Source organism: Panthera tigris, chromosome F3 (assembly GCF_018350195.1).
Source record: "Panthera tigris isolate Pti1 chromosome F3, P.tigris_Pti1_mat1.1, whole genome shotgun sequence".
Taxonomy (NCBI): Eukaryota; Metazoa; Chordata; class Mammalia; order Carnivora; family Felidae; genus Panthera; species Panthera tigris.
The window spans coordinates 62,720,433-62,741,890 of record NC_056678.1 but is presented as its reverse complement, the minus strand read 5'-3'; the positions used below and the strand labels follow the sequence as shown (position 1 = coordinate 62,741,890).

General features: G+C 41.6%; 1 protein-coding gene across 4 annotated transcripts in view; it reads left to right on the top strand.

The window, feature by feature from the left end:
- DDR2 (discoidin domain receptor tyrosine kinase 2) overlaps positions 1-21,458 on the top strand; it is a 154,355-nt gene that overhangs the window by 106,653 nt on the left and 26,244 nt on the right. For 3 of the 4 annotated variants that reach the window (XM_042975993.1, XM_042975994.1, XM_042975991.1), the window contains 5 exons: positions 12,814-12,916; positions 14,321-14,552; positions 14,861-15,008; positions 15,389-15,494; positions 19,368-19,554. In XM_042975993.1, the coding sequence (XP_042831927.1) occupies positions 12,814-12,916; positions 14,321-14,552; positions 14,861-15,008; positions 15,389-15,494; positions 19,368-19,554 (776 nt within the window). The remainder of the gene's footprint in view (positions 1-12,813; positions 12,917-14,320; positions 14,553-14,860; positions 15,009-15,388; positions 15,495-19,367; positions 19,555-21,458) is intronic. The other variant, XM_042975992.1, reaches the window with a different exon arrangement.

Genomic DNA, 21,458 nt, shown 5'->3' with positions numbered 1-21,458 from the left:
GCAGCTTCTTGGACCTTTATCCAGTGTCCATTGACTACAATTCATGCTAAAGCTTCTCTTCCTCTCATGCAAATGCCCACAAAGCCCTTCAAAGAACATCCCTGAAACTTGGTGTCCTTTGGTGATTGCTGAGAAATGAAACAATCCTAGAGAAATGAATCAATTACAGAACCTGCCCTCAAGAGTTCAACACATGGTGAACTCTCCATTCATCCAGCCTTGGGTTCATCCATCCATCCACCTGCCTTCTACCCTTTTGCTTACTTATTTATTTGCCAAATGTGTATTGAGCATCTAATGGGTACCATGTGTTGGCAGCTGCCCAGCGGGAAAAGGAAGAATCTGACATGATTACTATTCTCAAAATTGCTTACAGTTTCACTAAGGAGGTAAACAAGCATGAGTGAACTAGAAAATCTCTGGTGAAGGTTGTTACCTAAAAGAACCCCCCACGCATCTCTTTTATCCCCCTATCATATTTTAGAGTTTTCCGTAGTTTTGTCATACTATCTGAAATAGTAACAATTCATAATAGCTATTGTCAGACAATTTGATTGCCTATTTGAGAATCGAAAATCTATTGCCTCTTGTCTTTCTCCTCTACCAGAATGTAGGATCCGTGGGCTAAGTCATTTTATCTGTCCTGTTCACCACTGTATCTTCACAGCAGGAACTGATTTGTTAGATAAATTCATAAGCATTAAATAAATTAACATTAATGTTAAGTAAATATATTTGTTAAATAAATACATGAACAAAAAGATGGGTTGCAATAGATATGTAATGCCCCAGAATTACAAAGAAGTCTTATATGGCTGCTGCCTGGTTAAGCATCATTAGTCAGGGCTACCCTTTCCTGACTTCCCAGGTCTTTGTTTTTAAGCCTCCTAATTAGGAACAACAGAAAACTCTTCTTTTATCACCTTTTCAACAGATATTTATTGAACACTCAGTTAATACCCAGACACCCTACTAGAAACGAGGCAAACAACAGAGAGAAAGATAGACAAGATCTCTGGCCATATGACACTGAATAGTTAGTGGAGAGACCAAAATGAAACAATTATTTGTATTGAAACAAACAATTATTTGTTTTACAAGTGTGAAAAGTGCTAAGAAGGAAAGCAGCGCACTGTAAGAGCATGTAACAGAAATTCCTAATTTCCCCAAAGGCTCGGAGGAATTCTCTAAGAGCTGGAGGATGAGCAGGAGTCAGCAGGTAAGGGAGGGGAGGGGAAGAACATTCCAGGTACACGGAACATGACATGCAGGGAGACCCTGAGGCTGGAAGGTACTTTGTGCACTTACGAAGTCAGGATGGGAGCCAGCAGAGATGTGCAGAAAGCCCAAGGTGAGGCCGGAGAGGTAGGTTTGGCCCGATCCCGCAGACGTCATGGGCCACACTATCCCAGGAAGACTGGACAGCTGTTAGAAGATTCATGTCAGAATAAGATTCTAGGAAGCTCGCTTGGGCTGCTGTGTGGAGAAGGACTGGTAGAGGAACTGGAGGAAGAGCTAGAAGGCATTATCGTCATTCAGATGTGAGGTGGCAGAGGCTGGGCCCTGCATGGGAGGAGTGGAGAAGGAGAGAGACAGCTGGACTCAAGAAATTTGCGGGACGTAGTGATGAGGGACCATAAGGCAAGCTGAGGGCAAAGCACAAGCCAACACACGCCCCTCCCCCGCCCAAGTGGGATCTGTGTGACGTTCCTCAGGCTCTCCTGGCCACCCAAGAACAAAGGAAAGGAAAGAAAACAAATGGTTAACTGTGATAGAGATCACAATCATGCGGGACATGAGTCTCCTTCAGGTTACAAATGTCTTAGTAAATTATAAGAAAAAGGCAATTTTATCAATACACTGATCTCCAGAAACCTGTAGACTCAGTTTCCTGGAGCCCCAACATCACCCTCCATAGTGTTGTGGGGACAAAGGCAAGAAGAAAATGGCAGGTAAAATTAAATTTCCGTGTGACCTGCAGCCCATTGACAAATACCTGAGGCAAATACAAAGTATAACATTTCTCCAGGAACGCCCTACTGTCTTAATGTCAATGGCTTCCTAGAGGGAAAACAACCTTAGCTTGACCCTAGCAAGGCTGTGGCATCCTATGAGTCCTGTTTAGCAGATGAAAGTCCTTCTGGAGGCTTCCCTTTGGCCTTTCCCTCCCCCAACTCCATAGTACATAAGCAGTCACTCTTTACAAGCCCAGTGCAGCACTTCCTGCCCACAGGTCCTGTCCCTGTGCTTTAATAAAGTCACCTTTTTACACCAAATACATCTCAAGAATTCTTTCTTGGCCATCGGCTCTGGACCCCTACCACTCCGAAACCCCATCCCTACAAGCGGTAGGATTTGCTAATAGAGCAGCTGACTCCCGAAGGACAGGTTTACTTCCCACTCCTCCACTGCTCCTAAAGCAGAAATAAACGTGTCACGTGTCATTCCAGAACTCTTCCTGTCCCAGAGTCCTGTACTGGTCCAGGTTCAGGGCCACGTGTGCCGCGGCTCAGGGAGGCCTTCCAGTTCTCGACATGGTGTTGCCACAGCTGTCCACACGTGGTTGGCTTACACCCTTCCGTGCGAGGGAAGCACTGGAGGGGATGAGGAGGAGGGGCGCACTGACACATTTAGAATTTTCTTTTTTTATGTGGACAAATTGCAGCCTCGTTTCATCCCCCGGTTCTTCAGTTATCAAACCTGAGCAGCAGCAGAGTCACCTGGAGGGCTGGTGAAAACCTGGTTGGCTGGGCTCCGCCTTCAGAGTGATTCAGTAGGTCTAGGGTGGGGACTGAGAATTTGCATTTCTTTTCTTTCTTTAAAAATTTATTTTATTATTTATTTATTTATCAAAGCAATTTTTTCAATGTTTATGTATTTTTGAGAGAGAGACAGAACACGTGTGGGGGAGGGGCAGAGAGCGAGGGAGACACAGAACCTGAAGCAGGCTCCGGGCTCCGAGCTGTCAGCGCAGAGCCGCACGCGGGGCTCGAACCCACAAAATGTGACCTGAGCTGAAGTCGGACGCTTAACCGACTGAGCCACCCAGGCGCCCCCCAATTTTTTTAAAAATTCAAGTTAGTTACCAGGCAGTGTAGTCTTGGCTTCAGGAGTAGAACCCAGTGACTCATCTCTTACATATGACACCCAGTGCTCATCCCCAAAAGTGCCCTCCTTAATGCCCATCACCCATTTCACCCCTCCCCTCACAATGGAATTGGGGAAGGTATTGGCAAATGACATGTCAGAGAACTTCTGTTTCTAACAAGTTCTCAGAGAGTGTTGGGGGCTGCCGGTCCTGGGAGACCACTCTGAGGATCAAAGCCTTAGCCCAGTAATTAAGGGGAGCAAAGAGCCTCAGCCAGGCAACTGGCCCTCCTTGGACACCAAATAGAGTATCCTAGCTGGGATCTCTCTCTCTCTCTGTCTCTCGGTTTTTCTCTCCCTTTCTTTGTTAAATATGGAAAGTACCTATATAGGCATAATTGGAACACAAAATAGATAGGGTTCCTAAGCCCGGGAAATACCAACATGCTTCATACAGGCAGCTGCAGCTAAGGCAGCTGTGTTAAAACTCCCTGGTTGCTGTTCCCAGGACAAGCAGTGCCTTGGTGGGGAAGTTATTTGCAACAATATCATGACTCACCCCATGCGACCCTCTTTCCCCATTTCTGGTTTACTTTAGATGTTCCGAGAAACAGAAGTTCTCGTTACACTCATGGCCCAGTGACTAGAGATTCATGATAGCCAGGAATGCAAGCCCAGTGGGACTGTGAATGTGGATGTCCCTGGACTTTGGAATGGCCCCAGAGAATGATCATGTGTCCAGGCTGGAAGGGACCTGGAAGCATGGTTTCCAAGCGTGGCTGCATAGCAGAATCACTTGGGAAATTAAAAAAAAAAAAAAAAATGTAGGTTCCTGGGCACAGTTTCAGACCTACCGAAGAAAAATCTCTTAAGACAGAGCTCACAAACCTATATTCTACAACCTTCCCAAGCAATTCTAAAGCAGTCGGTCCATGGACTGGCTTTTGGGAATCACTGCCTTAGAAAACATCTAATCCAGCTCCCCTGATTTCCACAGGAGAAGACTGAGACCCAGAAAGGATGTGAACTTTGCTCAGATCCTGGAATGGATTTGAAATCTCTTTTTTTTTTCCTTCAGAGGTTGTGTAGCTTAGAGAGAGCCGTCTATAGAGTCCGAATCTAAAGTGAGTTAGTATTTACTCCATGAATGGCCTTAGGCAGTTATTTAACGTCTTACCTGTAGATGGGGGATTCGTGAGAAACAGGAAGTAATGAGTGACAAAAATACCATATCGTCTGACATTTGATAAGTGCTGTTTATAAGTGGTTACCATTATTACAGTATATCATCAAATTGAAGAGCCTGCTGATTCTACTGTACTGATTCTACGGATTCTACTGTGTCACTCTAAGAAAAAACCCCAGCCAGTTAAGCTATGACTCACCATTTGCTTGTGAAGTGCGTTCAGATTTCAGATGTTAGCACGTGGAAAATAATGGGAGATACAGTCTTCCACTTCTCTTTCCCCAACCCAGCGCAGATTCCTACCATTATTGAATTAAGTAGTTAAATGTCTGAAGAAGAAGCATACTTAGTGTGCTTGAGGAGCAGCCAGGAGGCCAGCGTGACTGGAGGGGGCAGTGCGCTGGACTTGAGGTCCAGGATAGCCCGGGATCAGCTCTGCAGGACCCTGGAGACCACGCATGCGTTTTCAATGTTATCATGAGTGAGGTGGGAACTCCCTGGAGGGTGCTGGGCAAAAGAGTGACGTGGTCTGACTTACATCTTCATAGATAAATGGGACAAGGTGGACAAAAGGACGTCTGGTTAGGAGATTATTGTTTTATTCCAGGATCGACCTAGAATGGTAGTGGCATATGTGGAAAGGAGGTGGGTTATGGGAATTCTTTAGGGTGGCTAATGGGATTTCCTCATCGGCTGTTGGGCTGGATATGGAATACGAAAGGAGTCAAGGGTGGCCTCAAGATTTTTGGCTCAAGTAATTGGAAGAGTGGAGTTGGTTGAAATGGAACAGACTGGGGGTAAGGTTTGCAGGGTGACATATTTAACTCCACTTTATTCTAACTCCTAATCTATGTCTACCTCTGTTTTCAATCAATATTTTTGAGCACCTCCTGTCTCCCCAGATGTGCCCTGAGAAATAAAGTTGAATAAGATCTAATCTCCCCGCCTACGCCCTTTTATCCCCCCAGAAGTTTGCCATCTGTAGGAGAGATGAGACTCACACACAGACAATTATAAGACAAAGCACTATGTACCGAAGGCTATAAAACAGATACTAAAAATGTCGGACGTCGGAGTCAGGAGAAATTTACCGAAATTGGTACTATTCCTTCTTTAAAAAAACACTTGCTTTAGTTGCAACCAAGTTGATTACATTGCAAAGGGACAGTGCTAGATACTAACTTAAGCTAGTCTTTCCACTTCAGGTGTACGAACCTCCTTGCTGTACCCGAAGCCACTAAGAAGGCTGTTTTCTCGACTTCTGTTCCCTTTCCACGAAACATTCCGCCCTCCAAGAGTCACCTGGCTGTCTTCCTTCACTCAGATCTCTGCTCAGAGACACCTTATCCGAGAGACCTTCCTTATCTCTTGACATGGAAGAGCAGCTATTTCCTTTCCCTGTGTTCTTTTCTTCACAACACTTGCCACTTTTTCTCATCTTACATATTTATTTGCCTCTTGTCTTTGTCCCCATTCTAGAATGTAAACTCTGGCAAAGGGTACTTTGTTCTGTTTATGCCTATATTCCCACGGGGCTCAAAAAAAAAAAATCATGGAATGAATGAATTAATAAAAATAGGAGCTTAGAACCCCTATGGATTTGGAGAGCAATAAGTTGATTACCACACTGGGAATGGAGATAGGACTGGGTCCATGAATAAAGCTTTGTTTTCTGAAGGGAAAGAAGGTGCCAGAGGCCAGCTCTCTTACGAATCTGCAGTGCTTCTGCCGACAGCCTGGCGTGTTGGGAGAAACAGCTTACATCTTGCCATTCCTTTGGTTAGAGCAGAGAGCGGCAGTCTGGTACATTGGGCTAACTTTGGATTAGGACCCCTTCATAGCCGTGGGACTCTAACCGGTTTTCTCATGTGTAATTTGAGAATAATAATACATGCCCCGCCTACCACACAGGGTTATCGTAAGGGTAAACAAGATGAAAACAATGGGACAGCACTTTGAAAACTGTGAAGAATGAACTGTATTTTAGGAGTCAAGATAGCAACTGGGGGCACCACGACATGAATGATAGCCAAAGGTGCAAGGACCGTCTACCTTGGCCGGCCAGGTCCCCTCCCCAGAAGATCGTTGAGGGATGTATACACGCAGAGAGCAGTAACAATGGGAAAGCAAAGTTACTTTATTAGTAGCTGGCTTGGGTCACAAATGCCAAGGCAAGTGTTCTGGTAACCTGGACTGGAACGTGTAGCCTGTGAGATAAAGGTGTCCAGAAGCTTCTCCTGGCCCATTAAGTCACTGGTACTGAGGGACACCAAGCAGCAGTGCGAAAACGTTTAGCACACCCAAAAACACGCAGGACAAGCATCTGGGAGGGGGCCGGAGGAGGCCTTGAGGCAGGGCATGGCCTCCACTGCCTAAAGGGGTGGAGCACAAGAGAGGGCGCACCCTGTGAGTGATTTCTGAAATGTTCATTGACCTCACTCACTGGTAATTTGGGCCCCATTGGCATTCTGTATCAGTATTTCCTCATCCTTACCCCTCCCTTCAATTTTCACATTCCAGAGGGTTTAGAATTTGAGAACTTGATGCTTCATTCCTGAACAGCCCAGAATTACACTCGAGATTCAAACATAATGATTATTTGTAGAACCTGTCACCCCAGATGCAGAAGTTATACATTTGACAAGAATAGGCAAAATGATACTAGATCCCATGTTCATCTCTTGATTTAAATTTGACTTGGAAAATGCAGGGGACAGGAACATGGAAGTGTTTCGGTGGTGTATATGGCCATGATTCTTGCCAAAGTGGCGGAGTCTGGTTTTGCTTCATCGTACTGTTCCTGGAAGTATCAGATGGCATCGTGCATGTTGCGCGTTGTCAAATGCTTTTTCTGCATCTATTGAAATGATCATATGGTGTTTATCCTTTCTCTTGTTGATGTGACATAGCATGTTGATTGTTTTGCAAATATTAAACTACGCTTGCATCCTGGGAATAAGTTCCATTTGATTGTGGTGCATGATTTTTTAAATATATTGTTGGATTCAGTTTGCTAATATTTTGTTGAGGATTTTTGCATCTATATTCATGAGAGATATTGGCCTGTACTTCTTTTGTTTTGTGGTGTCTTGATCTGGTTTTGGTATCAGGATGATTCCTTCCTCTTGTGTTTTTTGGAATAGTTTGAGAAGAATAGGTATTAACTCTTCTTTAAATGTTTGGTAGAATTTGCCAGTGAAGCTGTCTGGTCCTGGACTTGTGTTTTTTGGGAGGTTTTTGATTACTGAGTCAATTTCATTGCTGGTGATTGGTCTCTTCAAATTTTCTATTTCTTCCTGATTCAGTTTTGGTAGTTTACGTTTCTAGGAATTTATCCATTTCCCCTAAGTTGTCCAATTTGTTGGCATTTAGGTTTTCATAATATTCGGTTACAATTGTTTATATTGAGAAAATTCCTTTCTACTTCTAGTTTGCTGAGAATTGTTATCAGGAAATGATGTTTGATTTCAGCAAATGCTTTTTCTGTGTCTTTTGAAGTGATGATACGGTTTCACTTTCTAAATCTGTGGCGAATTACATTGAATGATTTCTGAATGTCAAACCAACCTTACATTCCTAGAACAAATCCTACTTGATCATGGTGTATTATTCTTTTTATATATTCTTTGATTCGGTTTACTAAAATTGTGTTTAGAGTTTTCGTATCTATGTTCATGAGAGTTATTGGTCTATAGTTTTCTTATAAGCTTCCTGTTTGGTTTTTGTATTAGAGTAATAGGATTTCATAAAATGAATCAGGAAATATCCCCTTCTATCTTCTCCTCTTTAATTTTCTGGAAGAGTTTGTGAGTGCTTGGTAATTTTTCTTTCTGAAACATTTGGCAGAATTCAACAGTAAAGCCATCTTGTCCTGGGGTTTTCTTTGTAGGAAGGTTGTTGACTATATATTTAAATTTTTTAGAACATAAATGATACTCAGGTTTTTATCTATCTCTTTATAAATGAGCTTTAGTGGTTTGTATCTTTCAAAAATTTGATTATTTTATCTAAGTTGTTGAAATTATTGGCATAACATTGTTTATAAGATTCTCTTATTATGCATTTAATATCTTTAATTTCTGTAACAAGGAAACTTCCTTCATTCCTGATGTTTGTAGTGTTTTCTTTTTTCTCTCCCAATCTGGCTAGAGATTCTTTTTGCCTTTTTTTTTTTTTTAAGTCTTGTCAAAGAACCAGCTTTTAGTTTTTTAGAGTTTCTCTATTGTTTTTCTGTTTTCTATTTCACTGATTTCCACTAATAATCTATTACTTCCTTTCTTGTAATTACTTTGTATTTTATTTGCTCTACTTTTTCTAGTTTCTTAAGGTGAAGACTGAAGTTATTATTTAGAGATTATTATTTAGAGTTATTATTTGCTCTTTTCTAATGGAGGATTTTACTGTGGTGATTTTGTCCATAAGTATTTGTCAAGTGGTATCCACAAATTTTGTTATAGTTTCATTATCTTGCAGTACAGAATACTTTCTAATACTAATACTTTTCTAATACTTTCTAATTTGTTTTCTAATTTCTTCTAATTTTCCTTTTTTCTTTGACCCATGGCATATTTAGGAAAGTGTTATGCTAGTTTGAAAATATTTGGGGATTTTCCAGATATCTTTCTATTATGTATTTTTTCTAACTAGTAATTGCATTATGACAGAGAACATGCTTTGTATGACTTGAATATTTAAAATTTATTGGGACTTGTTTTATGATTCAGAATATGGTCTATCTTGGTACATATCACAGGTGCATTTCAAAAGAATGAATACTCTATGTTTTCCAGTAGAATTCTATAAATGTCAAGCTAGGCAAAAACCAGTGGATAATGTTCACATCTTCCGTATACTTACTGATTTTTTGTCTAATTGTTTTACCAATTATTGAGACGTAAGTATTGAAATCTGCAACGACATGTGGTTTTGTTCATTTTTCCCTGCAGCCTTTTTTTGTTTTGTTTTGTTTTGTTTTGTTTTGTTTTGTTTTGTTTTGTTTTGTAAAGCTCTGTTACGTGAATAAACATTTAGGACTGTCATGTGTTCTTGATGAGCTAACCCCTTTATCATTGTGAAATACCATCGCTATTTCTTGTCTTAAAATCTGTTGTGTCTGGTATTAATATAACCACTCCAGCTTTTTTTTTTTTTAATTACGTTTTCGTGGTATATCTTTTCGCATCCTTTTATGTGTAAACTTACCTGTGGTTTTCTGCTTTCCTTTCAGTGAATTGAACTTTTTATGATTCAGTTTTATCTTTTGTTGATTTATTAGCCATGAACCTTTTTGAAAATATTATTTTAGTGCTTGCTTTAGGGTTTGTCATGTACATTTTAATTAAATAAAGTCTATCTTGTAAGTGATAGTATATCACTTCACATACAGCAAAAAAATCTAACAAGAGGGATGTCTGGGTGGCTCAGTCGGTTAAGTGTCCGACTTTGGCTCAGGTCACGATCTTGCGGTTCGTGAGTTCAGGCCCTGTGTTGGGTTCTGTGCTGACAGCTTTGAACCTGGAGCCTGCTTCAGATTCTGTGTCTCCCTCTCTCTCTGCCCCTCCCCTGCTTGTGCACTCTCTCTCTTTCTCAAAAATAAACATTTAAAAAATCTTCGAGCAGGATGCCTTCCGTTTTTCCCTTTTCAGCCCTCATGCTATTGTTTTCATGCATTTTAGTTTTGTACATATTATAAACCCCACCGTATATTGTTACTGTTTTTATATAAATAGTCAATTACCATTTAAAGAGATTTAAATAACATGAAAAATCATCTTAATCTAAATAGTCAATTACCATTTAAAGAGGTGTAAATAACATGAAAACTCATCTTATATATTTACTATGTAATTACCATTTCCAAAGGGACATTTGTAATCATTTTTATCTTTGTTCCTCTGTTCATAATGTATCCTTTTTCTCTGGCTGCTTAAAAACTTTTCTCCTTATCACCTGTTTTAAGCAGTTGAATTATGATGTACTGTAGTATAGTTTTCTTCACGTTTCTTATGGTTCAAGTCACTGAGCCTCTCGGGTTTATAATTTCATCAAATTCGAAAAGAATTTCCACCATGTTTTATTCAAATAATTTTTTGATTCCTCTCTGTTCTTCTTTAAGGAATCCATTTACATGTATAATAGGATATTTGCAATCGTTTCACAACTTAACTTATGTTCTATCTTTTTGTTTGATTGATTATTTGAGTGATTTGATTAATTTCTGTCATTGTTTCATTTTGGATAATTTCTATTGCTGTCTTTAAGTTCACCAATCTTTTCTTTAATGTATAATCTTCCTTTTAATCTTATTCAATGTATTTTCTCATATAGTCAAGTTTCATCTCTAGAAATTTTATTTATATCCTTCCCTATCTCACTTAGCTCTCCTTATATATATTTATTATTTTTTTAATTAAAGTACAATTATCACACAGTGTTATATTAGTTTCAGGTGTACAATATAATGATTCAACAATTCAACATTTCTCAGTGCTCATCAAGATAAGTGTACTTTTGTTCCCCTTTGTCTATTTCTCACATCCTCCTCACCTACCTCCCCTCTGGCAACCACTAGTTCTCTGTATTTAGGTGACTGGATTTTTGGTTTGTCGTCTCTTGTTTTGATTTATTTGTTCATTTGTTTTGTTTCTTAAATGCATTTTATGAGTGAAATCGTATGATATTTGCCTTTCTCTGACTGACTTATTCTACTTAGCATTATACCCTCTAGGTCCATCCACATTGTTGTAAATGGCAAGATTTCATTCTTTTTTTATGACTACCATTCCATTATATTCCAATATATACCACATATCCTTGATCCTATGGATTAAGTCTTATGGATGGACACTTGGATTGCTTCCATATCTTGTCTATTATAATTAATGCTGCAATTAACATGGGGTACAGGGATGCCTGGGTGGCTCAGTCGGTTAAGCGTCTGACTTTGGCTCAGGTCATGATCTCACAGTTCGTGAGTTTGAGCCCTACATTGGGCTCTGATGACAGCTCAGAGCCTGGAGCCCACTTCGGATTCTGGGTCTTCCTCTCTCTCTGCCCCTCCTCTGCTTTCTCTCTCTCTCTCTCTCTCTCTCTCTCTCTCTCTCTCTCTCTCAAAAATAAATAAACATTAAAAAAATTTTAAAAAACTTAGTAATCCCTTCAAATTACTGTTTTTGTATTCTTTGCGTAAATACCCAATAGTGGAATTACTGGATCATATGGTAATTCTTTTTAAAAATGTTTTTGAGGAAACTCCATAGTGTTTTCCACAGTGGCTGACCTTATAACAATATAATTATAATTGGTTTAATTTTCTTTTTAAATTCTTTTGTTTAATGTTTTTGTTTTTGAGAGAGAGAGAGAGAGAGAGACAGCACAAGAGGAGGAAGGGCAGAAAAAGAGGGGGACAGTGGATCCGAAGTGGGCTCTGCACTGACAGCAGAGAAGGCCATGTAGGGCTGGAACTCACGAACTGTGAGCTCATGACCTGAGACGAAGTTGGACGCTCAGCCACCTGAGCCACCCAGGCGCCCCTCTTCTATATTCTGAATCAATTCCATTGATTGATTGTTTTTCTCATTATAGGTTCTATTTCTCTGCTTCTTTATATGCCTGCCATCATTGTACCTATTTATACTAAAAAATTCTTCATTGTTTATCTGAAATTTAAGTTTAGGAATCCTGTATTTCTCTGGCAACCTTAGATTCCCCCGACCTCTCCAGACTCTTATCCTTGTCTCCTTGATTGGGAGCCCTCCAAACTCTGCCTTGTTCTCACTCACTGTGGACTCTGCCACAGCAGTAAGCTGGTGCCACTGTAGGACTCATCTTCTTTGTCCCCTCTCAGGGATTGTTGGCCTTTGTTATCCCGTATTCATTGTTTGAAACTCAATGTTTTGAATACTTTGTCCATTCTTTGGTTGTTTCACCCAGGAGAGTCAATCTGGTCCTTGTTCCTCTATCTTGGCTGGAGGTGGAAGTCCTTCCCCAGAGGCCATTGTTTATAGCCAGAGGTGAAAACATGGTGCTGATGGGGGCCAAATTTGTGTGTCCAGTACTTTCATAGGACAGTTGGCTTTGCCCTGTAGTTTTGTGCAATCAGCTACCTAGAAAAACGAATGCTTTGGATCAGGTGGTACCTGGTGGCCGTGAGGATGACTCAGCACCTTTGGGAAACTGGTTAGTAGTACACATCTGCTGATAAGGTAATGGGGATGGGCCATGGGCTTATTACCAAATAAAAGAATAAATCAGCACATTGCATCACATTACATTACTTGGGTCTGGGACTGAAAGATAGATGTGGCTGAAGGTCCGTGCTTGGGGGATTGAACACTACTAAGTTTGGAGGCAGGCCCAGGGAGAAAGGCTGAGAGAGTCAAGGTGATCAAACTGCGGTCATAGAAAGCCTTAGGAAGATGTAAGCCTCTGTTTCCCTGTCCAATAGTCAATCACATTCTTCCTAGAAGGGGATGGGGCATCCATGGAAATAAAAAGAAAAGTATTTCCTCTCTTTTTCCCTTCGGTGTCTCTTGGTCCAGCCATATGCCGCTATCCTCTGGGTATGTCAGGAGGCCACATTCCAGATGAGGACATCACAGCTTCCAGTCAGTGGTCAGAATCCACAGCTGCCAAATACGGAAGGTGAGGACAGAGGCCCCAAGAAAGCCCAAGCCACGGGCTGGATGCACTTTCTGGCTCAAGGGGCTGGGGAAGAAGGGTGGGAGCTGGTAGGCATGGGGGAGGCCTGTCCTGTATGTTTTCGGGGAGAAAATTCAGGGTTTGGCAGCATGTGCTGGTCTGGCCACCCCTTCCCAATCACAGGGCCTTGAGCCACCCTGCCCACAGCAGATGGGTTCATGGATATGCAGTGGGTTTGCTTTACTTCACCTTCTCAGTGTGAGAAATTACAGGAAGCTGACTACCGTGGTGGACTGGGGAAGGCGCAGATGGGGTAGGACACTGGAAGCGAGGACACCCCATCCTCTTGTCAGTGGGTGTCTGTGAAACATTATTCGCGGTGCAAAGCATCAAGGTTTTGAGCAGACACTGAGGACTCCAGCAAAGTCTTCCCTTCTCTCATTGAAGGGCCATCCTCACCCACAAAGAGTATGGTGGGTTCCTAGTGGCCTAGTACCAGGAGTCCTCCAAAGCAACGAACTCCCTTGTCAAAAGCTACTCTGCTGGTGAGGGTCTAATCCTTCTCCTGGGATCTGATTTTTTGGTCTAAAGTGTTGATGTCTGTTCAAATGGAATCACCCACGAGAAAAGCAACCTTAGTAAACCTTCTCCATAATTTCTGAGTATGTGAAAGACGAGAGTGATGGTTGGTGGGGTTGGAAGAGAACGGCAATGAGTAGGTTGACATCTGTGAGAAAAGGAACATTCCAGGGAAGAGGGAAAGTGGTAAGACGTTCCCAAAAGAAACCTTCCACTGATTTCACAATTTTGCTCACTGGTAGCTTAGCTTGGAGGTAATAAAATGAAACCAGATTATTTACTACTCTCCTGACATGCTCCTACCCCTCACTCTCATCATGGGTTCCCATGGCGTTTTGCTGGGCTGCCATGCCCATCCTGTTGGTTAAAATTCCACTGCATTACATAACCCACACTGGAGATCTTATGATCCTTCCCTCCTCCTTCCTATAACTTGATATCCAAGCAAGGGGTGGCCACCCTTGTTATGCTGGGACTGAAAGTGGAACGGGGAGGTAAAATGACTCATGGGGGAGTAGAGGGCAGAAAGAGTTTCATTTCCCTTGTGGTCTTTAAATCAGGGTGGGAAATAAAGGCTACATCTGATCTGAAGGACTCTAGCCCTGGTGGTGACTGTCTATCTGGGTTTCATGGTGCCCCAGGGACAGAAGACTGTCAGGCTTGAGGGGAGACCCAAAGAGTCTTTTTAGACTGGGGTCCCAACTTTTTAGATTGAGTCTTGGGTTGGATACATTTTCTCCCCTCAGGACAGAGCAGCTGCTTGCTCTGGATTGGTAAACAACTCTAGTTCCATGGTTCCTCTCTGTCTCCCACCCCTTGTGTCAAAAGGCTGGACTCAGAAGAAGGGGACGGAGCCTGGTGCCCTGAGATTCCAGTGGAACCTGATGACCTGAAGGAGTTCCTACAGATTGACTTGCACACCCTGCACTTTATCACTCTGGTGGGGACCCAAGGGCGCCATGCTGGGGGCCATGGCATTGAGTTTGCCCCCATGTACAAGATCAATTACAGTCGGGATGGCACTCGCTGGATCTCTTGGCGGAACCGGCATGGAAAACAGGTAGGAAGAAGAGACATCCAGACCCTGAGATGTCCAGGACCATATTTTGACTTAGGCTAGAAGAGGAAGTACACAGGCTGTCTTGTAGGTATGTGCATCCACAGACCTGGCATGCCCTTGTAAATGTGTGACTGAGGAGGAGGGAGGGTGGGGAGGGGGCACCGGGAGGAATATCAAGGCTGCTGGGAAAGCTGAGTGGATACATTCTGCTCCTTCAATTAAAAAGAGAGGGTCCATGAAAGAGGCTATGAAGAAGACTCAGCATAACCTCACAGCATCTCCCCACTATTTCTCTTCTGTCTCCTCAGGTGCTGGATGGGAACAGTAACCCCTATGACATTTTCCTAAAGGACTTAGAGCCACCCATTGTGGCCAGATTTGTCCGCTTCATTCCAGTCACTGACCACTCCATGAATGTGTGCATGCGAGTGGAGCTTTATGGCTGTGTCTGGCTAGGTAGGTCTCTAGAGACAGAGCATATGGACCTTATTAAAACCTCCAACTCCTGGAACATAAAGGCAATTAAGTCAGAAAGGTATGGGATTAGTAATCTCTGGGGTGAAGTGATTCCCTGTAGGTTAGAGTCAAGAAAGGACATTGTTCCTCCACCCAAGGCTTCATTCCATTCCTGGAATAATGCATTCTGAGTCACTTCACTGACTGCTAGTGAGGAGTGCTCCTCAGCAGCGCTCCCTGTGTACCCAGATTGAGTCCTATGTGGATACACTGAACAAGTGTACCTTTGAAGTCACATGGAGCTCCCTGGGGTAGTTGGTCTGAGCCATAGGTACACTTCCTTCCCAAAGGCACTGACACATCTGTGTTTCCTTTGACAGATGGCTTGGTGTCTTATAATGCTCCAGCTGGACAACAATTTGTACTCCCTGGAGGCTCTATCATTTATCTGAATGATTCTGTCTATGATGGAGCCGTTGGGTACAGGTAAATCCTGGGAAACTTTGGTCATCAGAATGGGAAAGTGGCCACTAGAAGAGATAATATTTTATTATGGCTTGGGATCAATAATCAATCAACTGGTCAACCAACTAGTGTTTTTTTTTTTTAGGCCCTGTACTAGGCATTGTGAGATAATTTAGATGAAGTAAAACATGGAGTATTTATCTGCAAGGAACGTTTGCCTGTTTTGGGAAGACAAGGGAAACAATAAATTACACAAAACAAAAGCTAAAATTGTAGTATGGCTCTAGGTACGGTAGCCATATTTTTTTGACTCTTAAAACAGGACATGTGGTCTGACACAAATAATGGCCTACTTATGGAGACAAAGGGCCAGAAGAATTGAAGTTATAAGTATAATAAATTGGACAGGTCAAGAAGTTCGGGAAGAATGAACCCCATAAATAGAAATGCTTTAGAAATTATGAAAAGGACACCCGTAAGACTTACAGTAAACAAGGAGAGTTTCCGTGATGAGATGATAATTAGAGCAGGGGAGGCAGGTAGCAGGGAGCAGAGGAAAGAAAGCAGGGCTGAGGACAAGAGTGGCCTGACTGCAGCAGAAGCTTGATCCGGGAACAGCAGGAGGGCCCAATGGGTAGTCCTGAAGTGGACCTAGGAAGGGCCATGGTGGAAGAGTATGATCAGACACAGTGGGAATTTAGGGTTGGATGAGAGCTTTTCCTCCCTATCTCACTTCACTCTGAGCCTTGCCATTTTTCTTCTAGTCCACTTCCACACTTTTCTCTCTTAGCTTGGTCTTTGCCTGCAAAGATTGAGCCTGGGAGAGAGGTTAGGTCCAGACCAGATGATGGAGGTTTCTAGTGGTTGAGAGAGGGAGAGATTAATCTCAGGAAGGGGAGTGAGGGATTATAGCACTTCCATTGTCTTAGGTGTAAAGAATAAATTCCTGCCCCACCAGCTGCCATCCCCTGAGTGAAGACCTGACTCATCCAGTATTCGATTTCCAGCTACATCCTTTCCATGTGCTTAGTCACCGTTCTTCCCCATTCGCTTAAATTATCTGGGCATCATTTCACTCAGCCACACCCCAACTGGCATATGCTTGAGGCATAGAGGAAATCAGAGATCAGTTGAATTCAGTTTAGTTCAATAAATCTTTGCTGATCCTCCGTTAATACCTGCAAGGAATTTGGCCAGACTTGGTAGGTATTCAAACATAAGGAAGTCCTTGATCCTACCTTTAAGAAGCTCACCATTAGGAATGGGGACTAAGCCAGGATATAAATTGTTATGATATAAGCCCTGGAGTAAGAGATCGTAGGAGTGCTCTGGGGATCAAGGGAAAGAGCAAGCCAAGGTAGGAGAAAGCACAGCACTGGGAGTGAAAACACCTGGATTCACATAATAAAAGTTAGTTCTGTTTGCTTAAGTGATAAAAATGTATAAGAAAAGCATTCTGTAAAGGTAAAGTGCTAAATACATATAAGTTTGTATCTGATTGGGAAACCAGCAAAGACATGATGGAATAAGATGAAATCTGAAGCAGGCTCCAAAGGATGGGTGGAGCTTTCACAGGTAAACAATCTTGAAATGGCATTTCAGGCAGAGTCAATAGCATGGGGACAAAAGGACGACCCTGTAAAGTTTAGGGGAATGCCTGGTAAAGATCAATAGTTTAGTGAACCACCAGCCGTATTTCTGTAGCAAAATAGTAGATGAGAAGCACTATAGGGCAGATTACATCAGATTTTGGAGGAACTTGAATGTCAGGGCCAGGAAGAAGGGGAGGAGGAGTTGACTTTCTCTTCATCAGCATAATCATTGATAGAACACATCACTGAAGATTTTTCAACTTGGGGAAGGACACGATTGGCACGGTGCTTTAGACAGATTAATCAAGCAGGTCGCAAAGGTTAGATGTGACGGGAAAGAGGAGGTGATGAGGGACATTTTCTCATTGCAAACACTATCAGGTAAAAAGTGTGTGGGCCCAGGGCGATAATGGTGACTGTGGGAACAGAAGAGGAGCAGCCATCCATGTGGGGACCGTTTGCAATCTGATTGGGTGTAGGGGCGAGACAGTAGGGTGAGGAGAAGTAGATCAAACAGTGGGGATGGCATTTATTCACTCAACAGGTATATCTTGGTGCTTCCGGTACACCAGGCACCTTCACTGAGTGTGAAGGAAAAGTAGAATGGGCAGAAATGCAAATGGATTTAGTTTAGAAAAAGGGCAATGATGGGGTTAGTTCGGGACATAAGTTTAAGGGACTGGCAAGACATTCAAATAGATAAGGCAGGTAACTGGTAACAGAAGGAAAGATCAAGAATAAGATTTGGATACAGACTGCCTCCACTTGATAACTGAGGTAGTGAGGTATCTCTTTGGAGTGTGCCTGAGTGGTGAGGTATTAAAGTCATCCAATTCAGAGTCTCAAGAATAGATAGTTTTAGGAGCAAAAGTTCCTTTTTTAAAAACTAAAAAAATTATGGAAGTAGTATATGCTTGTTATAGGAATTCTAACAATTCTAAAGGATATGGCAGGGAAAGTTTCTCTGCTTATCCCACCCCCATTTGATTTAATTCTGACTGCAAGAAATTAATTTTTAATTTGTGTTGCTTTTCATAAGAGTTTCATGGGGATTTATTATTCTGGGGACAATGGGAAATATATTTATTGCAAGTAAACTTATGTTCTCCCAGCCTTCTGATCTGTAGAGAGAAGAAAAAGATGGCAAATCCTTGGAAGGGACACCCAAGCTCTGGTCACTGTGGATAAGGCCAGTCAAATTTTATAATTTGCCAAACATTTTTCAATGAACAAACAAAGCGTATCTGTAAGGCTGGCATAATCACTCAATTATTTTTTTGTAAATTCACAACTTTTATATAACCTCAAGGGGTGCATGCATTATCACTTGAGGGTGAGTATCCCAGTTTCTTCACTTGGGAGACTCCTGATTCATCGTTTAAATCTTGAAAGGCAGAGCTTGAGGAGAGAGAAGTTCCAGAAGTTCCTTGCTCTGTCTTTCATAAAGAAGGAAGAAGGTCTCTGTGTTCCTGAAATAGTCAATCTGACATAAATACACAATCATCCCATATACCAATCAAGCAAAGCCTTACAATCAGAAGTGGAAAGACTGCCAAGCTAGAAAACAAGACTAAATCCAATGCCTGAGACCCTCATGTAAATAATGCCTTTTATTCCATGAGTCTAGTATTCTACCAATTTAATTAAAATTACATATAAATTAGTATTTAAATTTGGGATTGATCACCTTCCCCCCCCCCCTTTAGTTGGACTCAAATTGGGTTGTTGGATGTGGGGTAGAAGAGAGCATGACTGGCTTATCTGGAATTGATTCACTGAAAAATGACAACATACAGTCAAAGGAGAGTCAGAAAAATTTCCAACAAGCTCTGAGACTGTTTAGTGATGGTCAAATGCTACCATCTACTGTAGTGTTCATTCTATGCATTGATCCATCCATTCCCTCATTTACTTGTTCATGGATTAATCAAATGCATTTGATAATGTTGAGTTATTATAGAAAAACTTATATTCAGTATGCAAGAATAGGTAAGGATACAATAGATTATAGAAAGCTTTTCTTAGAAAATGATAAAATACTGTTTCAAAGCTTTCCTAATGAAGGAGTAAGCATTAAGTATTTTGTAAAATTCATTGATATGAAATTCTTTGTTCTCCATTGATGCAGGATAAATGAGTCAATACTATAAAATATACTGGGTTTTTCACAATCCTTGAACCTTCAAGATAATCAACTCTTACAAAACCCCGGGGTGAAGAAGCTGGGTAAAGGCTCTTCCACGAATGTGTAATTAATTCCAGGCTCATTTCTCCCTTCTCCCTTCTCTTCCTCTGGCCTAAGCAGCATGACCGAAGGGTTGGGCCAGCTGACAGATGGGGTGTCGGGCCTAGACGACTTCACTCAGACCCATGAATACCACGTGTGGCCAGGCTATGACTACGTGGGCTGGAGGAACGAGAGTGCCCCCAGTGGTTACATCGAGATCATGTTTGAATTTGACCGCATCAGGAATTTCACCACCATGAAGGTCAGTGGAGTTAGGTGTGGTGGAAGCCAAGATAATGGCAGTGAGAAAAGGCATGCTAGAAAGATCCCTGGGTGTTGCCAGCAGAACTGGATTCAAATAGGTGTTCTGCTACCAACTAGCTACATGCGCTTCACAAGTCACTTCATCTCTGTGGGCTTCCTGCTTCATTTGTGAAAAGGGGGCTCAGACTAGGTCGCTGTTTCTCAATGTTTTGTGTCGTTGTTCCAGCATCAGCGTCTAGGTACCATTAGGCACAGTGGGTCCAGTGTCTAGAGCCCACAATACTTTGAAGCCCTGTGGAAATGTTTTAATTTCTTTTAACATCAGGGGTAAAAAAAGAACTTGTAGGGTCAAAAATTATTTTCATCTACTTAACAACACGGTTTTAAAATACGATTTTGATTTTTTTTATGGAGGGAGGGCCCACAAAAGCAAAAGTAACCAGAGTCCATGAAAATCATTTTATGGCTCTGCCTAGGGCTCTCCAGGGACAAGACATACTTTTATCAGTAAAGCTGGCTCATTGCAGCTCTGATTCTCAATGAGAGAATTGAGTATTTTGTACTTTGTCTTTGGAATCATTTTCTACCCCTACTCTGTTTCCTCTACCCATGCAACCCTGAGAAATCATTCTAGAAGCCTCCTTTCTCTTCTGTCTCCAGAGGTCTTTGTTTCCTTGTCTGTGGCAACACCACATCTGTCTGGTTGTCTTACTAGATTTCAAGCTCCTTTGACCTGAACTCTAAGCTTGAGTAAAACTGGGGCTTAGCAGTAGAAAATCCTTTTGTTAAATGTAAGAGAGACCCCTGAAATTTTTGTGGTTCACATATAACTCTTACTGGTCTGTGAAGGAGCCTTAGAGGAATTCCAGTATGAGGCCCAAGAAAGAGAGTGGGCAAGTGAATTTGACCTCACACATGGATTCTGTTTATCTGTTATTTCCCCTATTAATAGCTGGGTACAGAATATTAATGGCCAACAAATTGGTAACTCTGCCTCTATTTCAATATTTGTTTCCTAAATTCATTCATTCTTCTTTGTTCTTAATGTAGCAACAGTATTTGAAGTATACGTAGCTCTGTGCTAAGTTCTGGGGGTAAGCGGATGAATAAGAAGTGGTCCCAGCCTTGGGATGGTTTGCAGTTCAGTGGGAGAAGGCACTATTTATTTGCAAAAGGAGGAATGTAGGACGACATGGGGACCCAGAAGAAAGAAATCTTTGTCATCATTAAGGGCCCCTATTAATCACAATGTGTTATTCTTGGCACAAACTCGGAGTCAAAAAGATATAGAATTTATATAAAAATGAAATAAAAATAAAATGGATTCCTTATATTACTATTATATTACTCTATTATGTACTGTCTATTCTAATACTATTCTATTACTATTCTATTATATAATTATAATATTATATTCCTCTCTATTATATTACTATTATATTACTCTATTATGTTTACTCTCACATGTAATGTGATAATATCTCCTAACTGGATTACTAGCCATTAGTTAAATGAACAAACATTTAAGATAAGAACAGAAGGAGCAACATTCACCCATCTGCCTGGATATTGTCGAAGGATGGCTCCTTGGCGGTTATAAAACATAACCGTGTGCAACTGTGTGTAACGCATTATTCTTCACAGGTTCTTCTGGGAGAGGGGGGTGTGCATATGCACAGTAACAAAGATATACCTCAAGGGAAAATTTATTTATATTGCTGAATAATGATATATCCACATGCACCTATGAACATGCGTATCAATTCACAAAAATGTACCATTGGGACAGTTTTTTTGTCTCACAATTAATAAAATGTATTTTAAACTCTCCATGAAGTTATAATATTCAGTCGATAGACTTTGATCTTCCTGAGCCCCCCGTAGCTCCTGTGTAACTAACTT